The sequence below is a fragment of the Pelobates fuscus genome, chromosome 4 (assembly GCF_036172605.1).
Source record: "Pelobates fuscus isolate aPelFus1 chromosome 4, aPelFus1.pri, whole genome shotgun sequence".
Lineage (NCBI taxonomy): Eukaryota > Metazoa > Chordata > Amphibia > Anura > Pelobatidae > Pelobates > Pelobates fuscus.
In genome coordinates, this window is record NC_086320.1 from 121958960 (window position 1) to 121982406 (window position 23447).

Here is a 23447-nt window from a genome sequence, read left to right on the forward strand (position 1 = left end):
TTACAATTCAGATTTTGTTATTTACCACAACCCACAACGTACTGTTTATTAAAATAATTCCATTTTAATTCATCTCTTTATATAAATGTGAAACAAGTTCTAATAAAAAAACAACAACAACAAAAAAAACAATAAGATGGCTATGCTTTGTTTGATTCTTAAATTGTAAATATTTTTTGTGGTTTGTTTCCCACAAGAAAACTGTCCTTCTTCAAAATTGTATTATCATGTAGAATATCAAATACGCCAAAGGACCTTGTTTTATTTATTAAATAGTTATTTGTAAAGCATATTAGATTGCATGTATTTCGTAACATTAATTGATTAACATCTCTGCAACTTGCACTTCATATGGAATGGCAAAGTTAAATGTGTTTGTTCATCTAGGAAAACGGTCTATGTTTACTTAGACTTCCACTCCAGGGAAAAGTTGTTTTTAAATCCTCTGGCTTATCACAACATGTCAATAGATTTTGAGAATATAGCGATTTACATAAATCTGTATATATTACTAAAGAACAGCACCGAATGTTTATGCAGCAACATAATAATGTATCTGTTTTTCTGCAGCTGTGTCCTCAGTACTGGCCAGAAAATGGAGTACACAGACATGGTCCAATCCAAGTGGAATTTGTGTCTGCTGACCTAGAAGAAGACATAATAAGTCGGATATTTAGGATCTACAATGCTTCAAGGGTAAAGTCTACAGTGCTTACTTTAACTACAATATTTGCTTGTAGAAGTTGCAGTTTATCAATCACATTCTGGGTGGCATACCATGCTGTTTAAAAAATACAGTTTTAAATTTTGCAAGGCTACTTAAAATCACCTATCTTAGCATACAAATATGGGAATTCAGTAATACCATATGACCATATTGTGTTCATCCCACATTACAGTACCCCAATATCGGTGGATAATACACTAATTTTTAACCTGGGAGATTAACTTGATGGCTGCAATACTGCAATACTTGCTGCTTAAACTGCCTCCAGAGGGTCTCCTCAGTTTATGCTTTCATTGGGTCACCTCAATAGGGACACCTACAGTGGATGGGTGGGTACTCGATAGGAATCTATTCTGGATTGCAAAAAAATATGCGAAAAAAAGAGGAAAGTAGCCTTGTAAAATTCAAAATTGTGTTTTTTTTCTGTGTGCGCTGTTCCTTAATATGTATGTTTAGTCTTTAGTCTTTCTGAAATGTATGTGTACGAAATATAGTTTAGTCTGCTTAGAAATGTATGTTCCGGGTGTTCCGCTATTTCCCCCTTTTTCCTTTCGTTTGTCTCCTTGCTTGCCACCTTTTGTGACTCTCTTCATCCTCTTCCTTCACTGCGCGTATCTACATTCCCTTCTACCCTCATGCATATCTATCTACCCTATGCACCAGTATTTCTGTTCACACTCCATCTAATGTCTATCTGCCCACATCCCACCTCATTTACTGTCTGTCTAACCACCTGCAAGTTCTCTGTCTGTACACTATCTCAAACGCTGTCTGTCTATTCCCAAGCAATTTATTGTCTACCCAACCCCCATCCATTCTGCCATTCACTCTCCCATCCCTTGTATGTGTTCCTTTCTATACCCCCCTCACCTTTCTGGGCCAAAATAGTGTACATGAGTATCATTGCTGAGCAGGGCCATTGCAGAGGCTACGTATGTAAAGGTTTCGTTTTTTATTATGGAATAAAGACTGTTGAAGGCATTAATATTTAATTTGCTTTAAGTTGAATGTTTCCTTTAAAAAGCACATTTCCTTACTAGCAGCTTAGAACATGTCTCCTTACTCAAGACATTTGTTAAACAATATTTATGGGGTATTTTTCATATTGAAATGTTGCACAATTCTATAATAATTTTGGCTTTGTGGTTTTAGCCTCAGGATGGGTATCGAATGGTGCAGCAGTTCCAGTTTCTTGGTTGGCCAATGTACAGAGACACTCCAGTCTCTAAACGATCCTTCCTGAAACTCATTCGGCAGGTGGACAAATGGCAGGAAGAATACAATGGAGGAGAAGGTCGAACAGTTGTTCACTGCTTGTAAGTAGAGTGTTTACAGAGAAGGCTCAGAACATAGTGTTTTTATATATTGTAGATGATTTGTACTATTTAAAAAATTGACAGCATCAAATCATGGAAATAATTATTTTTTATAAAAAAACAAAAAAACTTTAACCTCATTTTAACCAGAAAGGATATATTAAATTTAAACTTGTTTTCAAGAAATGTAAAAACAAGTCCTACGGTACTAATCAAGATCTTAAAATGTACTTACCAATGCAAGCCTGGCGAATCCATGACACATTCATCAGGGATGAATAAATACTCACTAGGACTATATTTTAACTTGTCAATGTTTTCTTATACACTTTAGAAATTGTATTGGCTTTAACTACTGTCATTTGAGTGTAACTACTTGTATTTATTATTAATATATTTTACCACTGGTTAATGAAAGACTATGAAAATATTATTTGAGACAATATCACATTTATTATCTAATGATCCTCAGGATTTATTTAACCATACTCTGTGATTTAAGTCTAGTAGTTGCTAACAATTCAGTCAAAATTTAGGGCTCTATTTAATATTGTTGGATAAGCTTCTCAAAAGATTTACTATTTTCAAATGAGCTTTACAATTATTTTCAAAGTATTAAAATATAACAGATATATCAGTATATCAATTATCAAATATTTCAAAATTTAAATATTTTTCATAATATTAAATCATTTTAAATACATACAAAAATATTAAATAATTTGAAAAGCTTATAAAATAATATTAAATCAAGACCATAGTTAAAAAATAGTGTTCTTATTAAGGCCTCAATTTAATTTTGTTGAATGAGCCTTCCAAATAATTTTATATTTCTTTGATAAATGTTTGAAATCATTTAATATCATGAAAAAATATATATTTTTAATATTTTTGTTATATTTATTTTTTATATATGATATATTTTTTAAATATTTTTTAAATATAATTTTAAATGTTTATCAAAAAATATTAAATTGAGAACTACATTTAAAAATGCAGTTTACATCTTTTTTTAGCCTAAATTGTTTATCAATGCCAAATTCCCTTCAAAAATGCTTACAGAGAGTGGGAAAGTAACTTAGTTGTAATTTGTTTATATTCAGTTATTATTGTTAAAGGCAACCAGAAAAGCAGCATTTCCCTTGACATGAAATTTTTCAAGTAAATGCATCTGCTGTGACTGTCAAAGTGGAATTCTCAGACTTAACTAGAGTTCTCTGACACAAACAGAATGCAGACCCCCATAAAACCTGGGTTTTCACTTTATACATTTTCACTCAGCATGACTAGCAGTGGGAGACTTCATCAGCATCTATTGTTTCATGTAAATCTCGTGGATTATAGAAGTGATTTTAAACTTGAGAAGACTCCATCAGTTTGTATCCCTTAAGGTCAGACATGACCTTTTAGTTGCATTGAAAGCTTTGAAACAAGCAGTGAATATGCTTGAAATTTCATTCATGTAACTGACTAACCTTCTACTAAGATTGAAGTATGTTCTGGTTTGCTGAGGATGACTGAAGTAACCTTTAAAAAAGAAAGCTTTTAAAAAGAATAAAATGAAAGTCTGACACAAGAGAAGTGGGGCTGGTATTTGACTGGCTTTGTGTCCTAGCATTTAGATTTAAATATCTCTGAATAACGTTACAAGCGAAGCTTCACTACATTACTGTGTGCTTTGAATGCACAATGCGGGCAAGTTTTGTTTTTATCAGATTATTTAGAAGTGTTTTCACTAAAAATGAATTATTACCATAGTTAATTCTTCTGCTGAAGGAAATAAGAGCATTAGTTAATGCAGGATCAGTATGAGATGTACAAGTCCATTCGAGATTTAAATAACAAAGAGGATAAATGTATGTTCTTAGCGCAACCGTGTGATATTAATAATAGAAGGGAAGAATCATTAAGCTTTAGAACTTGAAAACTAACAATGTTTAAACATCTTAGAAAGTAGAGCACACATAACGTACGGCTATTATATAAAGTACAAACACGTTTTTTTAAAATATTTATTTAGTCATGCTATAGACAATTTGAATTGTCTCTACATCGAGGAATTGAGGATATAGACAAAATTATCTCACCACATATACAATAATCACTGAAATGTGTATCAATTATGTCATTGTATTATGTGTACACCATTAATTATCATGCTAGTTTCCCACTTGATTGGCCACTCACAAGATAATAACATAAAGGGATAATATTTGCACCAAAACAACTTAAGCTTAATGAAGAGGTTGGGGTGTATAGATCATGGCCCTGCTGTCTCACTAATCGGTTATCTTAAGAGTTAACTCACTTGTTAATGCAACCCTAGCCACACTTCCCAGCTGTGACTTATACAGCAGTCCTAAACACTTCCTGTAAAGAGAGACTCTACTATTTAAACTTACTTTACTGCACAGTCTGTTTAATTTAGAATGTATCCTCTCTTGCTCTGTTAATAGCCTGCTGAGCCTAAAATAGCCTCATGTGTGTGATCAGAGTTCAATTAACAGAACAAAGGAACAAACTGTGCTGTCAGGTCTGATTGAAAAATGTTTCATGCAGGTTGTGTGAGTCACAGCAATGTAAGGTGTGGCTACTGCCACATAAACAGAAACAAAAGTTAACTCCTAAATTCAGGCACTAAAGTAAAAAGAGATGAAAAATAATTTTAAGCATTAAGATCAATTGTCCTTTTGTTAAAACGGAAGACTATTATAATGCACTGGAAAATTAATAAAAGTAAAAAAATAAATTAAATAAAAACAAGGAAAAAAACAACATACACTGATCAGCCACAACATTAAAACCACTGACAATAGAAGTGAATAACATACATTTTATTATTACAATGGCACCTGTCAAGGAGTGGGATGTATTTAGTCAGTTCTTAAATTTATATATATATATTTTTTAAATTTTAATTAATAAAAAAAAACAAAAAAAAAAACGAGCAGGGCATGCAAATATATAGCTGCATATTGCAATACTGTGGTATTTTGGCATCTTGTCTACTGGTCTAATACATCTTGTCTGCTGGTCTAATCCAATCTTTGGCTACTTTGAATTAAATTTTGATTTAAAATGTAACAAATCATGTGATTACATATCAATATTTCACGGTTTAGAGAGTAGATACCCTAATCTCATTTTTGTTTCGTTTTAATTAGATTCGATCATAAATGTACAAAATATGACAACAATAAATGTACTTCTATTTTTCTTAGTAAGAAATTTGTGTGTGATCTAGTATTTTATCTTCAGAGACGCAGTTGTGAGCAGAGCAAAATGTAGGTCACCAGTGTGGCACTAAATTGGTTAATAGAAGCCGTGAGCATAATCAGTACATTTTATTTCACGTTGATAATTGTAACACAAACTCATATAAAAGTTTCCAAGAAGAAAGCAGTCAAGCACTGTAGATTACAAAAACTCATGTAGGTTTTTATTGAGGTCCCTCCGGCGCTAAAGGGATTGCTTTTCCACAAAAAGACGCTGGGTACGCACGCTAAATCACCTTTAACTCTTCTTTTTTTTTTCAATAGAAATGGAGGTGGTCGCAGTGGTACATTTTGTGCAATTAGTATTGTTTGTGAAATGTTACAACACCAGAGAGCGGTTGATGTATTCCATGCTGTGAAGACACTGAGGAACAATAAGCCAAATATGGTGGACCTTTTGGTACGTCTTTCTAATTTCGTAACTGAATACAAATGTCTCATTATCACAGCTATGGCAAACAGCCTAGTAAGAAACGGTAATGCTTCAGAGAGCAAGTAGGATTTATCCTAAGGTCTGGTAGAATTTACTTACAGCAGCATAATAGAAATGTAACTTCTCAACCATTCCTTAGACAGAGTGCACAACATACATATATATATATATATATATGTATGCTTTTGAAGAATGGTTTGTTTTTTATGATTTTGAGGCATCATTTAAAAGTATTATTTTATTTGTTTACCATTGTTCAAGCAGGTACATATTAGTCAAGCCTCAGGCAATATATAGCTCACTGTATCATTTCTGTCTAACCCAGTGCAGTAGAAACCTCTTGGTCACTGGGGACAGTTTATTGAAATTGTTTAATAATTTGTGTTTTTTTTTTTAGTTATTCTGTAATTTTAGTACATGTTATATTACAATTTAAAAATGGCCACTGAGTTACGTTCATATCTATACAACAGGTCATGTTGCTGATGTTTTTTAAAATTCTTTATTTCAGAAATATGGGTAAGCACATAGTACAAAGTTATATTTACGCTAATTTACCATCTGCAGGCACAAGAATACAACACAATTCAATGGCTGATACATAGTTCATAATTTTCCAAGCCTTGTACAATAGCGCATTGATAACTCAACATCATTATAGAGTCTTGGATGAAAAGCGTTATACAGTAAAATTCTTGCTTCCTGTCTCTAAATTTTAAACATAGTAACAATACTGTCTCAGAGTGAGAGAGAATAAAAAGCTAATTAAGAAGAGAAAAAAAAAAAAGATTCTCTCCTTTGTTGCGCCTACTCCATCTCTTCGCCCTCATCCACTCCCTGGCCCCATCATTCCAGCCTAACTCATCGATGTTAGGTCCATTTAAGGTCCTTGTCATGCCCCTCTATCTTACATTACAGATGAAAATATTGACATTTTACAGGAACATCCATGTTTTCACTAGAGGAGCTTCCGCAGAAGCTAAACTGTTAAACTTACGCACTAGCCTTCCTCATATGATTATCTCAGCTCAGGAAAGCATTTTTGTATTCCTAATGCTATAGTGTTCCTTTAAGAAGTAAAGAAGTAAAATCATATAAATCATACATTTGCAAGACGGTTTTTATTTTAATATAATTCCAAATTAACATTTTAAAGCAGTAAGAAATGACTTCATGATATATAAAGAGGAAGGTGTAACATTAAATGGGTTGGAGTCTCTCCAAAAAACCCAAGTGTCCCCAAAATTCCAAACAAGACGCACTGTGTTTTTTGTCTTTTTTATAGCTATATCTTGGGTTTTAGAGCATTTAACACATCGAAAAAGGACCATCACATAATGGGATTTCTAATGTTATGTTCACTTGTGTCCTGTATTTAACAAGCATATGTTTGTGAAGTCGGAAAAGATAAATTAAATGTATATATCCGTATCAATGGAAATGGGATGGAGTCCTCCATCTTTGATTCCTACTAATTGTTGTGATTAATTTTGCCAGTTTCTGTCACTCATAATAGTATGTTTATAGAATAGCATGTTTCTTCTATTGGGCATATTTTATGCTTGTTGATACCTCTTCATGTTGGTCTTTATCTCAGTCAAAGGTGATTTTAAAGGGACACTATAGTCACCTGAACAACTTTAGCTTAATGAAGCAGTTTTGGTGTATAGAACATGCCCCTGCAGCCTCACTGCTCAATCCTCTGCCATTTAGGAGTTAAATCCCTTTGTTTATGAACCCTAGTCACACCTCCCTCCATGTGACTTGCACAGCCTTCCATAAACACTTCCTGTAAAGAGAGCCCTATTTAGGCTTTCTTTATTGCAAGTTCTGTTTAATTAAGATTTGCTTATCCTCTGCTATGTTAATAGCTTGCTAGACCCTGCAAGAGCCTCCTGTATGTGATTAAAGTTCAATTTAGAGATTGAGATACAATTATTTAAGGTAAATTACATCTGTTTGAAATTGAAACCAGTTTTTTTTTTCATGCAGGCTCTGTCAATCATAGCCAGGGAAGGTGTGGCTAGGGCTGCATAAACAGAAACAAAGTGATTTAACTCCTAAATGACAGTAAATTGAGCAATGAAACTGCAGGGGAATGATCTATACACTAAAACTGTTTTATTTAGCTAAAGTAATTTAGGTGACTATAGTGTTCCTTTAATGCATAGTGTGCTATGCCTGTTCCTGGACTAAAATGAGCTCTGATGTCACCTGCTACATCTTTAAAATACATTTGAGAAATACAAGGTTAACGCAAGTTATAAGTGATTTTTTTTGTTTTATTCCATAGTTATTATTGCATTGTCAATGCATTTAACCCCTTAAGGACACATGACATGTGTGACATGTCATGATTCCCTTTTATTCCAGAAGTTTGGTCCTTAAGGGGTTAAATATGCAAAAAGCCAAAAAAATTAAAAGATACTCACTTTTAAAGTTCTTTGTGTACAAATCCCCACACTTTACATCATCAAGCTTGAGCTATCTTTCTAGATATATGCACAAATGAATCCTGAAACTCACAACACTGTTTAAAAGCCAGCAAGTCACTATATGGATGGTTAATTAATGTTTAAATGTGTGATTCAATCAAAATATTGTGAGCTCCAGGATCTATGAATACATGTATCTGGAATATTTTCTGCTGTGTGTAAACTGCTCGGCTTGAGGCCAAAAATCCTTTTGCATCTGACTTTGTTTAGGTTGAGTGACTTGATAAACAAAATGCCTTGGATTTTGGGGCATCCATTATTTATTCTTTGGTGGATATGACTAGAGCCTCATTTTCCCAATATTAATTGAGCTTTGCTATAGCAATAATCCGTCCATGCCTGGAGCCCTGTTAGATAATAATACAGATACTATTAAAAGGGGAGGGGCCTTTCCGGTATAGTACTTCGTACAGAGAAAAAAAAACATCAAACAAAAATATCATAGAATTGTTTGTATTGTAAGATAGTATAAATAACATATTATCAATACATATACAGAAAACACAGTACAAGGAATAACAGCATAGCCACAGACAGGTTGAGACATAACAGAATTATTGACACGCAGTGATCACAAGGCTCTGGTTGAGAGGGTTAAATGCTGACAGTGGCTAGTTTTAACATCATGTAAATGTGTGGTATTTACCCCTTGTGACCTTGGAAAATTCTGTTATGCTCCAGTAAGTCATAAATAGAGTGTTAGCTCTTATTCTGCTGGTAGAGTTGTAGCCTGTGCTGTCATTATAAGCGCATTACACTAAGTGAGGCTGTCATTAATTCCGGTACATTTAACTAGTGTGCCTCAACAGGTCTGTTTGTCCTCTCAAGCTCTGTGACCTTCTGAGTCACGTTTCTCCTCATTTTACACTACTCAAAGGCCGTTTTTTAATAAAAAGCCAGAGGTTAATTTCACTATTTAGAGGTAAATTATTTTGTATTTCTCCTCTGAGCTGCCATGCATTTGCCTAAAAAAAAAAATATATAAACAAACAATATTTCTGTAGATGTAAATAAGTTTCTTTTATGATCTACATCTGCAAAGAGCAGCAATGTTCTATTGGCATTATCACAATATACCAGATTCTTGTACAGAATATAAATCCAAAAGAAGACCAAAAAAATGGAAAAAACACAGTGTTATTAAGCATCTCAAGGTTTTAAATTCTTGGCAGACTTCCAATCATATAGTAATTGTTTCCATGATTCTTTTAATAACTGTCAGAGAGTAATTTTGCAAGTAGACAATAGATTATGCACTGATTACCACAATACCGCCATGAAACTGGCATCTGTTTATCGCTCCACAGAAACACTACCATTCCAGACTCTGAATGACTGCCTTATCTGGAATGTTCCCTCCGTCACATTTTTTTCATTCGTTTCAAACTTTCATTTGTGAATGGTTTATTAATATTTATTTTGTGCTAGGTGTGTTTGTGCATCTGTTGTAAAAAAGAACTTAGTCAAATGAAGTACTAGATTCTTAAATTATGTATATTTTTTGCGAGTTTTGCAGGAGCTAAAAAATAGGGTTCTACTAGACATGCAATGACATTCAGGCTACCTAGCGCCATTCGGGCAATAACCACTGTTCTCTTCTATGGTGCTGAAAGAGAAATAAAACAAGCAAAATATAAAAAATATGCATGGAATATGTCCGATAACACTACGGAACAAGAGTGACAATTTCTCCCATTTACTTTAAAATAAAAAAGTAATTAAAAAATGCATGACTTCTTCTAGACAATCAGTTTAATGGGAACTGTCTCTGAACTTCACAGTACAGTGTGTTTACTTTAAAGATATATCCTGCTCTGTTCTCACTGAAAGCCATTGCAGACTTTAGCAGGCTACCAACATAACAGGAGATAAGCAGTTCTAAATTAAACACACTGTGTTTAATTTCATTTTTATTGAAGCTAAAAATGTACTCTTTTTCAGAAGTGTGCAGGGATGTTGCATGAGTTTCAGCCATGGGAGATGTGGTTAGGGCTGCATAAACAAAGTATATATATATATCTCCTAGATGACAGAGAATTGACTGCATCATTAAGCCAAAGTTATTTTGATACTGAGTGTCTCTTGAAATGAACTCACTCCCCTGATCCCAATAGCTATTGGGCCAAAGGGGACCCAATCCCACTGACCCTTAAAACACTGACGAGAAATTCTCTGGTATAAAAGTATTGATTAATTAACATTTTTTTAAAAGCACATGAGGGAAACAATCAGCTCCATCTCAGAGGGAGAGAGCCATATGGTTCTCTACGTAAATGCGGTGTTCTCAGAGACCTTAATCTTTATTAATATATTGATGGCAGCGTTATGAAAAAGTTTCATTGGTGTGTGCATACTAGGTCAATGCCCCACCGGTTAAATTATAATAGGCCCCACCCAACACCCATGATTGGGGGCTAATGGGGATTACTATGTCACCCTGGTGTTAATTTTGTAGCCTGCATGGTCAATGAGGAACATAAGGATGACACTGATCTGTCAACCCCCAAATTGTAATCTAAAGTTACATAGTTACATAGTTACAAAGTTACATAGCTGAAAAGAGACTTGCAACCATCAAGATCAGCCTTCCTCACATATGTTGTTGCTGTTGATCCAAAAGAAGGCAAAAAACCCAGTCTGAAGTGCTTCCAATTTTGCCACAAACTAGGAAAAAATTCCTTCTTGACCCCAAAATAGCAGTTGGATGTCTCCTTGGATAAAGCAGCTATTACCCCACTAATTATAAATTATATCCCTGTATGTTATGTTTTTGTAAGTATTTATCCAATTGCAGTTTAAACATCTTCAGGCAGAGAATTCCATATCCTTATTGCTCTTACTGTATAAAAATCTTTCTTTGCCTTAGATGAAATATCCTTTCTTCCAGCCTAAATGTGTGACCTCGTGTCCTATGTATAGCCCTGTTTATGAATAGATTTCCAGATAAAGGTTTGTACTGGCCCCGAATATATTTGTATAAAGTTATAATATCCCCTCTCAGGCGCCGTTTTTCCAAACTAAACAGATTTAATTTTTTTAACCTTTCTGCATAACTAAAATGCTCCATTCCTTTTATCAATTTTGTAGCTCGTCTCTGTACTTTTTCTATGATATCTTTCTTTAGAACAGGTGCCCAAAATTGCACAGCATATTCAAGGTGTGGTCTTACCAGCGATTTATAAAGATTCAAAATTATATTTTCATCCCGAGAATTTATGCCCCTATTTATACATGACAAAACCTTACTGGCTTTAGCAACTGCAGATTGACATTGCATATTGCTGCCTAATTTGTTGTCTATAACAATTCCCAAATCCTTCACTTGTGTGGTTATCCCTAATTCACTACCATTTAGTGTGTAAGTTGCTTGTGCATTCTTAACCCCGAAGTGCATAACTTTGCATTTCTCTACGTTAAATTTCAGCTGCCATTTTAGTGCCCAGTCCCCCAATCTATCCAAATCCCTCTGCAGCAAAGCAATATCCTGCTCACATTTTATTACTTTACAAAGTTTTGTGTCATCTGCAAACACTGATACATGGCTTTCAATGCCTATTTCAAGATCATTTATAATATGTTAAATAGAAGTGGTCCCAAAACAGAACCCTGAGGGACACCACTTACCACTTTTGTCCAGCCTGAAAATGTACCATTAATTACAACTTGTTGTACTCTATCCTTAAGCCAATGTTCTACCCAAGAACAAGAATATTCATCTAGACCAATTTCTTTTAGTTTGAAGACTAACCTATTGTGAGGAACCGTATCAAATGCCTTGGCAAAATCCAAGTAGATCACATCCATTGCAACACCCTGATCTATACTTCTACTTACTTCTTCATAGAATGCAATTAGGTTAGTTTGACATGACCTATGTTTCATAAAACCATGCTGATTATTGCTAATAACAAAGTTCTTCCCAATGAATTCCTGAATATTATCGCTTAATAGCCCTTCAAATATTTTCCCAGTTACAGAAGTTAAGCTCACAGATCTATAATTTCCAGGCAAGGATTGTGAACCCTTTTTAAATATAGGAACAACATCTGCCTTCCTCCAATCCTCCGGTACAACACCTGAAACAAAAGAATCTTGAAAAATTAAATACAGAGGTTCACTTTTTTCCCCACTTAGCTCCTTAAGTACTTGTGGGTGAATACCGTCAGGCCCCGGAGCTTTATTTACATTAATTTTCTTTAATAGCTGTAGCACCTTGTCTCGAGTTATCCAATCACAAGTTATTTGCAAGTTTTTTTGCAGCAATCATTTGCATATCTCTTGCCATAGGATCCTCATTAATATATACTGAAGAAAAATAGTTATTTAAATGTCTGATTTTTCCTGGTCTTCAATAGCTAATAAACCCAACTCTGTTTCCAGTGTACCTACACTTTCATTTTTAGTTTTTTTTAGAATGTATGTACTTTAAAAAAAAATTTGGGGTTGGTTTTGCATTCTTTAGCCATCAATTTCTCATTTTCTAGTTTAGCCACTTTAATTGCCTTTTTGCCTCTGATTTGTCTGATTTAAATGCTTTAAATGCCCTTTTCTTATTTTTAATCTCTTGTTTTACTTCTCTACTGAGTCCTCCACTTGATGCCCATGGGAAGGATTATGCCCCCCTCTTCATTTTACATGCCCCATCCTGCCCATGCACTAGCTTTAAGTATTAAATTAATATGCAGCAGGAGGGGGCGCATGGCGATTTAAATAATATTGGGGTGTTATTGAATCCCATATGCCTTTTTTTCTTAATTAAAAAATTAAGGTTTTTATTTTGTTTATTTTTTATTTTTTAAATATGGCAGCTGGCTAGCAGGTGCTGGTCAGCCGCCACATTATTAAATCTCCTATTACCAAAGGGTTTTTAACTATTTGTCTGATGGCTGCTAACACTGTCAGTTAGCGAATTGTATTTAAAATGATCTATTGCAAAAAAGCAAGTGAATGGTAATTTGTGAATGTATTTTTTGCTGCATGCATTCACTTCTGAATTTTATTAATATCGGTGCTATGCAAATTTTCAGAATTCTATACTTTGTATAGGGTTTTGGATGCAAAAGCACTGGTTTTAATCCAGACACTGAATGCATCCAGACGATTGCAGCACATTTTTTCGTTCCAACCAAATTCTGACCGTATTTGGCTTTAGCAAATATGAGAAATTCCACTGCAGTCAGAATTTTGTCATTTTTACCAGATTTTGTTCATCTGGACACAATTCAGTGTTTAGTGAATAAACCTGATAGTAATTACCTTGTAACTTTTTTTTTTCCGGCTTCTGAATATAATACATGTTTTCAGATACATTGGTTTTCTGACAATATTTTAACCTGAAGAATTTTGTATTTAACCAAGTCATCAAAGTCAAGTCAAAGTTCAACCCCCCCCCCCCCCCCCTGTGGTCTGGGTGCCTAGAGTGGTCCTTTAAGGATACCACCAAATTAGGGAACTATCTATTAATAGATACACATGCATATACATATAGAAATAACAGATATGCACACACAATCACATATATAAACACATATATAATCACAGACATATACACATACAATTACAGACCTATAAACACACAATCACAGACATACAATCACATTCATATATACATACACAATCACAGACCCACATACAATCACAGACCTATACATACAGGGCCGGCCTTAGGCCTTTAGGCACCCTGTGCGAAAATTCATCACAGCCCCCCCCCCCCCCCCCCTGCCAGTCATACCCCATCATCCATGTGTAGGGTGTGTCAATATTTGTTATGTTTATATATAATATTTATTAAAGTAATAATTATTTAAAAACAAAAATGTATTCCATGTTACCTTGCAGGGAGGGGGGGCATGATGATCTCTGGTGATTCAGTATGCTAAGAATCTGGCCGGCGCCTCTACCAGGTGCATAATAATATTATGTAGAGTGCGTGGTGTCTGTGTGAGATAGGCGTGTAGGTTGTGTGTAATATTTGTAATGGTTGTATTGTGTCATATATGTGTGATATTTATGCTGCACACAGTCCCAGGGGCACAGTGGGTAGGTAAGGGGGAGCAGGAGCCCAGTGGGTAGGTGGGGGGAGCAGGGGCACAGTGTGTAGGTGGGGGGGGCAGGGGCACTGTGGTTAGGTGGGAGCAGGAGCCCAGTGGGTAGGTAAGGGGGAGCCGGGGCACAGTGGATAGGTGGGGGGAGCAGGGGCACAGTGGGTAGGTGGGGGGGAGCAGGGGCACTGTGGGTAGGTGGGGGGGAGCAGGGGCACAGTGGGTAGGTAAGGGGGAGCAGAGGCACAGTGGGTAGGTGGGGGGAGCAGGAACCCAGTGGGTAGGTGGGGGGAGCAGGGGCACAGTGGGTAGGTGGGAGCAGGAGCCCAGTGGGTAGGTAAGGGGGAGCAGAGGCGCAGTGGGTAGGTGGGGGGGAGCAGGGGCACAGTGATTAGGTGGGAGCAGGAGCCCAGTGGGTAGGTAAGGGGGAGCAGGGGCACAGTGGGTAGGTGGGGGGGAGCAGGGACCCAGTGGGTAGGTGGGGGGAACAGGAGCCCAGTGGGTAGGTGGGGGGAGCAGGGACACTGTGGGTAGGTAAGGGGAGCAGAGGCACAGTGGGTAGGTGGGGGGAGCAGGGGCACAGTGGGTAAGGTGGGGGGGAGCAGGGGCACAGTGGGTAGGTGGGGGGGGAGCAGGGGCACTGTGGGTAGGTGGGAGCAGGAGCCCAGTGGGTAGGTAAGGGGGAGCAGGGGCACAGTGGGTAGTTGGGGGGGAGCAGGAGCCCAGTGGGTAGGTAAGGGGGAGCAGGGGCACAGTGGGGGGGAGCAGGAGCCCAGTGGGTAGGTAAGGGGGAGCAGGGGCACAGTGGGGGGGAGCAGGAGCCCAGTGGGTAGGTAAGGGGGAGCAGGGGCACAGTGGGTAGGTGGGGGGGAGCAGGAGCCCAATGGGTAGGTAAGGGGGAGCAGGGGCACAGTGGGGGGGGGAGCAGGAGCCCAGTGGGTAGGTGGGGGGAGCAGGAGCCCAGTGGGTAGGTGGAGGGGAGCAGGGCAGTGTGAAGCTATGTGAGGGAGCAGGCACTCCTTCCTGCTTCCCCCTCTCACTTACCAGGCAGAGGGTTCAGTGTGTGTAGCTCCGCTCCCGCCGGTCGTGTAGCTCCGCCCCCGTCGGTCGTGTAGCTCCGCCCCCGGCTCTCTAATACACCAGAGTGGAGGTTAATAAAATCCGGGTGCTGTGTTAGGGGGGCTCAGAGCACTCCTATAATGCTGGTTTTGCTGTGCAGCGTGACCAGCATTAGGGGAGAGCTCTGACTCTGAGCATTCACTCACAGCTTTCACTGGGGCCATGTGTGAGCTGTGTCAGCAGCATGGCGCCCCCTACTGGCATGGCGCCCTGTGCGGCTGCACAGCTCGCACACCCCAAAGGCCGGCCCTGTATACATACAATCACACACACATATATATATATACACACTCACAGATATACACAAACAGATATACACAGATATACACACAATCACACACATAATCACAAACACAATCACAAACACACACACACACACACACACACACACACATTCAATCACAGACTTATACACACAATCACAGACATACACATACACAATCACAGACCCAGACACATAAACACATAATTAATGGCATAGACACACAAAAATCACATTAATTCACACATATTTAGTAATTAAGAGGTCTGCCCAACCTCCCTGCCTTGCTCTGGTAGGGCTGGAGTGGATCCTTTCCCAGGTTGGCCGGTTGTTGCTGTGATGAGATCACTGTGCTCTTCCTGCACAGGTCCCTTGTGCGCCCAGTAGTGATATCGATGCCGGGATGTAGTCATATTCTAACTGTTGGCTCACTGCAGGGCCCGGAGGGCTGTGCACAAAGAGCACAGTAAGCAATGGGCTCCCTGTCTCCCTCACCGTCTGGCAGACCTAACGGCAACTGGGCCACATTACAAGCTGTTCAGGGCCACATGCAGCCCACGGGGCTGGTTGGACACACTTGTTCTAAATAATGTTTTGCTTAATATACATTTACTAAAGCTATTTCAGACCAGTGTATGAGGTCCAGCTACCAGTTGTTTTTCTGTGCCTTTAGAATTAAATGTAAAAAAAGAAAAAAGATTTTTCTTCTAATATCAAACTGAAGATATTTATTCTAAAATAAAAAAGCTAAATTTGTTAATTCTGCCAATAATAAAGCATTGATATTTAATTTAAAAAATCTATTTTGGAATCATTGCAACTCAGTAGGAAGGTGTCTAGAACAGACTTATTGAGCTGTCATATCAAATTCTGGTGGGTCGCCCTGGCAAGCGCTTTGACATACAGAGAATTCATTCTAATTTTATTGAGGTCTATTTGTACATATATCTTATTATAAAGTATAATATATATTTTAATACTCTATTTAATATTCTATTATGTTATATTTCCCTCACTCTAAGTACAAAGCACATTGTATTTTATAAACCTTTCCCCATCAGGTTCTGTTTAAAAAATACTTTCCTTCAGTTTCTCAAGTGGTGTTAGAATTCCAGCTACTGCTGCCCACTGCTGGGACCAGATTTACATCTTAGATACCAGTGATAGCTGAATGTTATCAGAATTGTCTGCCACCTCCTAACTCCCCCAAATTGCAGTTATCCATTGCAAGATTTAGATGATTTATAAGAGAGACAAGAAGTACATCTCTCTCTACCTCCCTCCACAAATAGAAACATGTAATTACCACGTGGCAATATAAAAATATATTAAAAATTAAAAAGGAAAAAGGAAATGTGTCATGGTGGGAGGTGCCCTTAGTAGACAGGTACCAGTATGCCGTTGCCTGTTCTGCATTATGGCAAATCCAGCCCTGGGTTTTAGGTGCTGTAGTTCCTGTATCTGGGTATTTGGTCATTTTGTTCTACCAGGCTACTCAAGAACTTTACGATAACCTATTACTGATACTAATAAATGTACTTATTACAAAGTTCTGTTAATATGAGTAAATTATATCACTTGAATTGGTTATAGAAAAACAAGTATTATGTACTGAATTAGTTTTTTTTTCTCACACTTTCACTAAAATCAATTTGAGGAAAGGTTCAGTTAAGCTTCGGAGTGGGAAAAAAATTATTTGATTTAAAAACAGGATTGTGTTGGATTTGTAATGTAATCTTAAAATCAATTACCTGCCCATAACTATTTTGACATCAGTTGCTCAAATTCCTTTTACTCTTTGTGTATTAATGCCATTCTGAGCCTGACCTGCAATGCAATATTGGAAATGTTTTTACTTTAAATATTTGACAATGGTGAGAATCACAGAATGACATGGGGGTAATTAGTGAGTCAAAAATAATGTACAATAGAATATTATGACATTTGGATGGCCAACTTTATTTCTGTAATTTTTATTGGACTACAAAGTTTGACAGAAATCAGTTTTTTCACCAACAGACATGAATCCAAACCTGAACCGTAATTAATTGTACCTAGACAAGAAAAGATACTTTCCCAAACTCTAGTCTAGTGTAATGTAAACACTACCTTTTCGCTAAAAATGCAAGCAAGGACTGATTATACTCACCAGAACAACTACATTAAGCTGTCGCTGTTCTGGTGACTATAGTGTCCCTTTAAATAATTTTCAAACAGCTGACTGTTTCTATCCGAGTTATTAAGGGCCACGAGGATCCCCTCACAAGATATGTGTTTATTTATGTATTTATTTATTGTAATGCAAATGCTGCCAGCTGGTTAATATTTTCTTCACATGTTATCATTACAGGGGATTATTTTCTTATTTAAAATTTTATTGAGCTTTTAGGGGAAAAATGTGAGCCTACAAAATAATCCCTTTCATGTTTGTTTATTAATGAGTTCAGTTTACTATCAAGAGGAAATATAATTATATTTCTGTATCTGCCTCAAATTAAAATAATCAGAGGCAATTCAGTTAGCATTTGTCTCTTCATAAACAGTGAAATTACTTTTATTCTCACAGCTATATGTTTTATTTTTTTTTAGCAAGCATCAAAAGCAGTTTAAAAGACAAACATGCTATTATTTCACGTTCCCTTTGAGTTATGTTACAAAAGCAGCAGTCACAGAAATACATTAGTCAGAGGACCAGTGAGGTTTTCTGCCTCTTTTCGTAGCTCACCTACCTCCCCCTCCACCCCTCCTTTTCAATGATCTGTATTGCAGTTCATTGAGAAGCATTGGAAAGTCATACATGTATGCTTGCAGGAAAAAAAACTGAAATAAAATACATGGATGTTTCCATTGGGAGTATATCTACTAAATTGTTAAAATATATATACTTGTTAAAAGTGTTCCTTTAAGGTAAATATCCAAAGCTGCACATATGTTGTATGGCGTAAGTTAGGTGTGTTCTATGAAACTTAGTATTAGATTTGCACACTTTCAAAAACTGACCATTAACGATCAAAAGTGTAATGTTCATTAGGAATAAACAAATTCCTCTATACATAATAAGTCAGTACAATACACTTATATCACACATACAGTTGTAATCAAAATTATTCAACCCGGGGGCGGGGCCTGGCCGCCGAGCTGGAAGGACATGGAGCACATCAGCTCCTCCACAAACCCGTGCTAAAATGGCTAAATATGCCCAGGTCCCTCTGAAAACCACACCAAACAGATGCCAACTGACAGGGGGACCCAAGCGACATCTGCATCTACAAAGTCAGCTCCTGTCCGACCGCCGACGACACGGTATGGGCCGCTGAGTTTGGGCCTGCCGTGAGGCCTTGGCGGGAGAAACGGCCGATCTCCCGTGCTTGGTCCGGCGGGGCCTCCCTCGGTCCCATCACAGGCCCCGTTCCCCCCCCCTGTGGGCCGGTGGGGGTTATCCCGGCCCCCCCAACCGGGGAAGCAGAGCACACTCCAGGGAGCTAGACAGCGGCGAGACCAGTCTGGGACCGCATGGCACAAGCTAAGATGGCCGCCGCACAGACTGCACGACGGAGCAGAGTGACCGCAGTGCCTGAGGGGAGGCTGGATGCCCCCTAGGAGGTCAGTGTGCACAACAGCAAGTGAGAGACATGGCACCCACGACGAACCCCTGGACACTGATCCTCTCGGAGCACTGTGAGGAAGCAGACACTTACTGATAGACCAAGCCACCGAGAAAATTACGACAGGGATCTCACTCCCACCCGAGGCAGACATTGTACCAAACCGCAAGTACAACATAAGAGAACTGTCATTCTGCCACTTGCCTGGACTGCACCTAATGCGGCGGTTCCCAAGCCTGAGTTTACCTGCAGTCGCTACACCTCAGAGTACCACAGTTGGGAAGAGCCCCCAAGTTCGTAAGGCTGGAGTGCTTAACACGTCCCTCCAACATGCCCAGAGACTGACTTCATCCTAGAGGCCCTCAGGGGATAATACTGTGCTGCAATGGCCTACTATATGGTATAATCCGGGCAGTGATAGAAATCAGATGCCTTATCAGTAAAAAGTTCTAGATGGTGTGGTATAAATGCATAGCCTATAACAGATCTTGTAAGAATAACCCCAGCTTCTGGAGCTTGAATACACTTATCACTGCTAGGCTGTTTTATAATGTGGTAGATATTGTATTACACCAGCCTGTAACCTAACTAACAGACCTACCTTAATTTAACAGGTATACTAAATATAGCCTAACTGTACTGAATGCAAGAATGTCATATGACCACTAAGATAAGCATCTATATTACTTTGATTAGGTTTGTTGCCTCTGATGGTAGCTAAGACTTACGGTATTAATACTCAGTGTCAGGTCTATAGAAAAGCCTGCGTAACTCTTGGATACCTCCCTACCACGACAATGCTAGCCTTAACTTGTTATAACTTTCAAACTATTTACTTCACTGCGATTTAAACATGTCCATAAATATAAAACATAGTGCATTGTACTACCATACCCTAATGCTTTCCCTGTTATACACTCTTTGTTTTTGAAATAAGCATGCGGATTGCCTTTGGGGTACCACGTGCCTGTATGTTACCATCATATGCATTGCAAAAATAAAGAATTAAAAAAAAAAAAAAAAAAAAAAAAAAAAATTATTCAACCCCCATTGAAAATCAGATGTATTTTCAAAATATACAGACTTTCAGCTGTTTGCAATGAGCAAATAAACAAAAGCAATTGAAATAGCTCAACACAACAAATGCTTCAAGTGGTTTCCCTAAATTTAACTGAAAATTCAACTTTTAATGACTTCTCCTTTCTCACAATTATTCAACCCCCGAATAACATCCCTCACAACAGCACATATATGCAAAACAGATGTTGTCTCAAGCATACTTGATGCAACTTATCAAGGGCTTCATTGGTTGCACCAGGTGTGCTTGAGCTGAAACACTTGGAATATCTTAACTGGCTAAGGGGTTGTTTAGTGTCATGCTTGACTGCATGTTAGAAATATGGCCAAGTCAAAAGAATGGTCCACAAATTTAAGAGAAGAGATCAACGCCCTTCACAAACAAGGAACAGGATACAAAAAGATTGCAAACGCGTTGAATGTTCCTACAGGTACTGTTGGAAGCATAGTTCACAAGTTCAAAGTTGAAGTAACAATGGCTACACTACCTGGACAGGGGAGAAAAATTAAGCTATTAATGGCTGCAAACAGATTTCTGAAAATGCAGGTTGTGAAAACCCTCGAGTGACTGCAAAAGACCTACAGCAAGACTTTGTGGCAACAGGCACCGAGATTTCAGTGAGCACTGTAAGGCACATACTAAACGCAGACGGTTTCCATGCCAGAACTCCAAGACATACACCACTACGGACCCAAAAGTTGGCTCCAATATGCTCAAAATCATATAAATAAGCCATAGAAGTTTTGGGATTCTGGTCTGTGGAGCGATGAAATAAAACTGGAACTTTTCGGCCCAATGTATCAGCAGTATGTCTGGAGGAAGAAGAATGAAGCATACACTGAAAAAAATCAATCTGCCTACAGTTTAGCATGGTGGTGGCTCGGCGATGCTCAGGGCTGCTTTGATTCCTATGGCCCTGGAAACCTGCAGCGTGGGGAAGACAAGTATCAGAAAACCCTAGGAGAATACGTCATGCCATCTGTGAGGAAGCTGAAGCTTGGTCATTGGATCTTCAAACAAGACAATGATCCCAAGCATACCTCAAATTACACCAAGGCTTGGTTGCAGATGTAGTCCTGGTAAATTCTACAGTGGTCATCACAGACACCTGACTTGAATCCCATAGAAAATCTCTGATGAAATTTGAAGAAGGCTGTTTCAGCACGCAAACCCAAGGATACTACTGAACAATGGGCTAAGATCCCTCATGAACACTGCCAGAAGCTGGTGTCTGGCTATAAATGTAATTTGCAGCAGGTCATTGCAGAAAAAGGGTTCTCTACTAAATACTAAAGATGCTTACCATGAAGGGGTTGAATAATTTTGAGACCGGAGAAGTTGCATGTTCAAATTAATTTGTGGAAACCACTTGAATTATTTCAATTGCTTTTGTTTGATTTGTTTATTGCAAACAGCTGAAAGTCTGTACATTTTGACAGTAAACCTGATTTTCAATGGGGGTTGAATACTTTTGTTTACAACTGTTTTATTAATATTACATATACAACTTAATGTATTCATTGATCTTTACTGAGTATTTAAATATAGCATACAAAACTAAATAGTTGTTTAATAAATGATGATGGAATATTTTTCGATGGAATATTTTCAAGTGAAAATACAGCGTCTTATAAACTGTAGTCAAATCATACGGTATGGAATAATGATTAACTTTAGCCATCAGAAATTATTCTTAGAGTGGTGTGATATCAAAAATCCTGCTTCTGTCTGCAGTTATATGAATTTATTATTCTAATCTGAATATTTTGTTTTCTCGTTTCTGTTCTATTTCAGGATCAGTACAAATTCTGTTATGAAGTGGCTTTGGAATATTTAAATTCCGGATGACTGAACTAATGATATGAATAAGGAAAGAAACAAACAAAAAACAAACAGAAAAAAAATGAAAAACCTCCACCTCCATCTCTTACCACGGAACAATGCAAATTGTTCCTTGATATTTGTGTATATACAATGAAGACTTCAGTGTTCTGCTTATTATGCTTTCGTATAATTGGCTCTTTTAAGAGCTGGAGAAAAGTGTTTTGGAAAATGCTTGCACTGCCTTTTTATCCCACTGCGATGCTGCTCCATAGACTGTTCTTGAAGTTTATGGGTACAATATCCACAAATACTAAGCAGCCTGGAATAAGCAGCATAATCAGTTGACAAATGAAAGAGCACAATACGTTCTTATGAAGGAATTTGTACTCTTCACCATTGGATTGCCTTTACTGATGTCATTAATTCGATTGTGTTGAGTCTTATTTTATTTTTATTTTTTTCTGTGGTTCTGTGGAAAATGCAGTCCAGCACAATGACAAAACAAAGCGTATTATTTTGGTTATATTTGTACCCCAGACGTGTTTAAAAAGAACAACCCATAGTATATATGTTTATTGTTTTCTGTTTTTAAAATGCATTTTAATAGGTCATCCTCTGTTCAATTTCAATTACTTTATTTGTATCATTTCAAAGAACTAAAGGAGTAATTTGCAAAAAAAAAAAATTTAAAAAAGTATGGGATAAATAAAAAAACCAAACCTATCCAAAGCTTTTTTTTCATGGGTTTATATTGTAAATATACATTACGGAACATTAGATTTATTTATTGAAAATAAACTTTTTGTGAAGACTGATAAATGACAATCAGTAAATTTCCATTGTTACTTTTGGAGGAGAATATTACATACACAGGATTCTGGGCTTGGGTTGCAATCTGTGCAGTAGAAGAATAATATGTTTGACATTGTAAACATTTGTTTACCTTGTACAGATCCTCAGCTCAATAAATATCTGCATACATGGTTATATAGTGTTAAGTTTTTATAAGGTTCTACCATCTAGTGGGATTTTATTGTGAGTTTTAGGGGATCTACTTTGGTTATCCTGCATTAATTCATATAAAAAGACACTGCACGCAGACTGCAGGACAGCCTGTAAGATTCACATTGAAGCATTTAGTGAACATGCACAAAATGCATGTTAGATATTACATACTATTTTATCATCATATGTTTTTTTTCTATTAAGCAAGCATGATAGAATCAAAGTTTATGACCTATTGAAGAGCTTCTATGTGACAGGAATGGAGAT

At 37.5% G+C, this 23447-nt stretch overlaps 1 protein-coding gene across 11 annotated transcripts in view; it reads left to right on the top strand.

The window, feature by feature from the left end:
• Window positions 1–23147, top strand: part of PTPRM (protein tyrosine phosphatase receptor type M) — a 713165-nt gene extending 690018 nt beyond the window's left edge. For all 11 annotated transcript variants that reach the window (XM_063451546.1, XM_063451547.1, XM_063451551.1 and 8 more), the window contains 4 exons: window positions 571–696; window positions 1880–2043; window positions 5583–5718; window positions 22146–23147. In XM_063451546.1, the coding sequence (XP_063307616.1) occupies window positions 571–696; window positions 1880–2043; window positions 5583–5718; window positions 22146–22199 (480 nt within the window). In that variant the 3' untranslated portion in view covers window positions 22200–23147. The remainder of the gene's footprint in view (window positions 1–570; window positions 697–1879; window positions 2044–5582; window positions 5719–22145) is intronic.
• The last annotated feature ends 300 nt before the right edge of the window (window positions 23148–23447 follow it).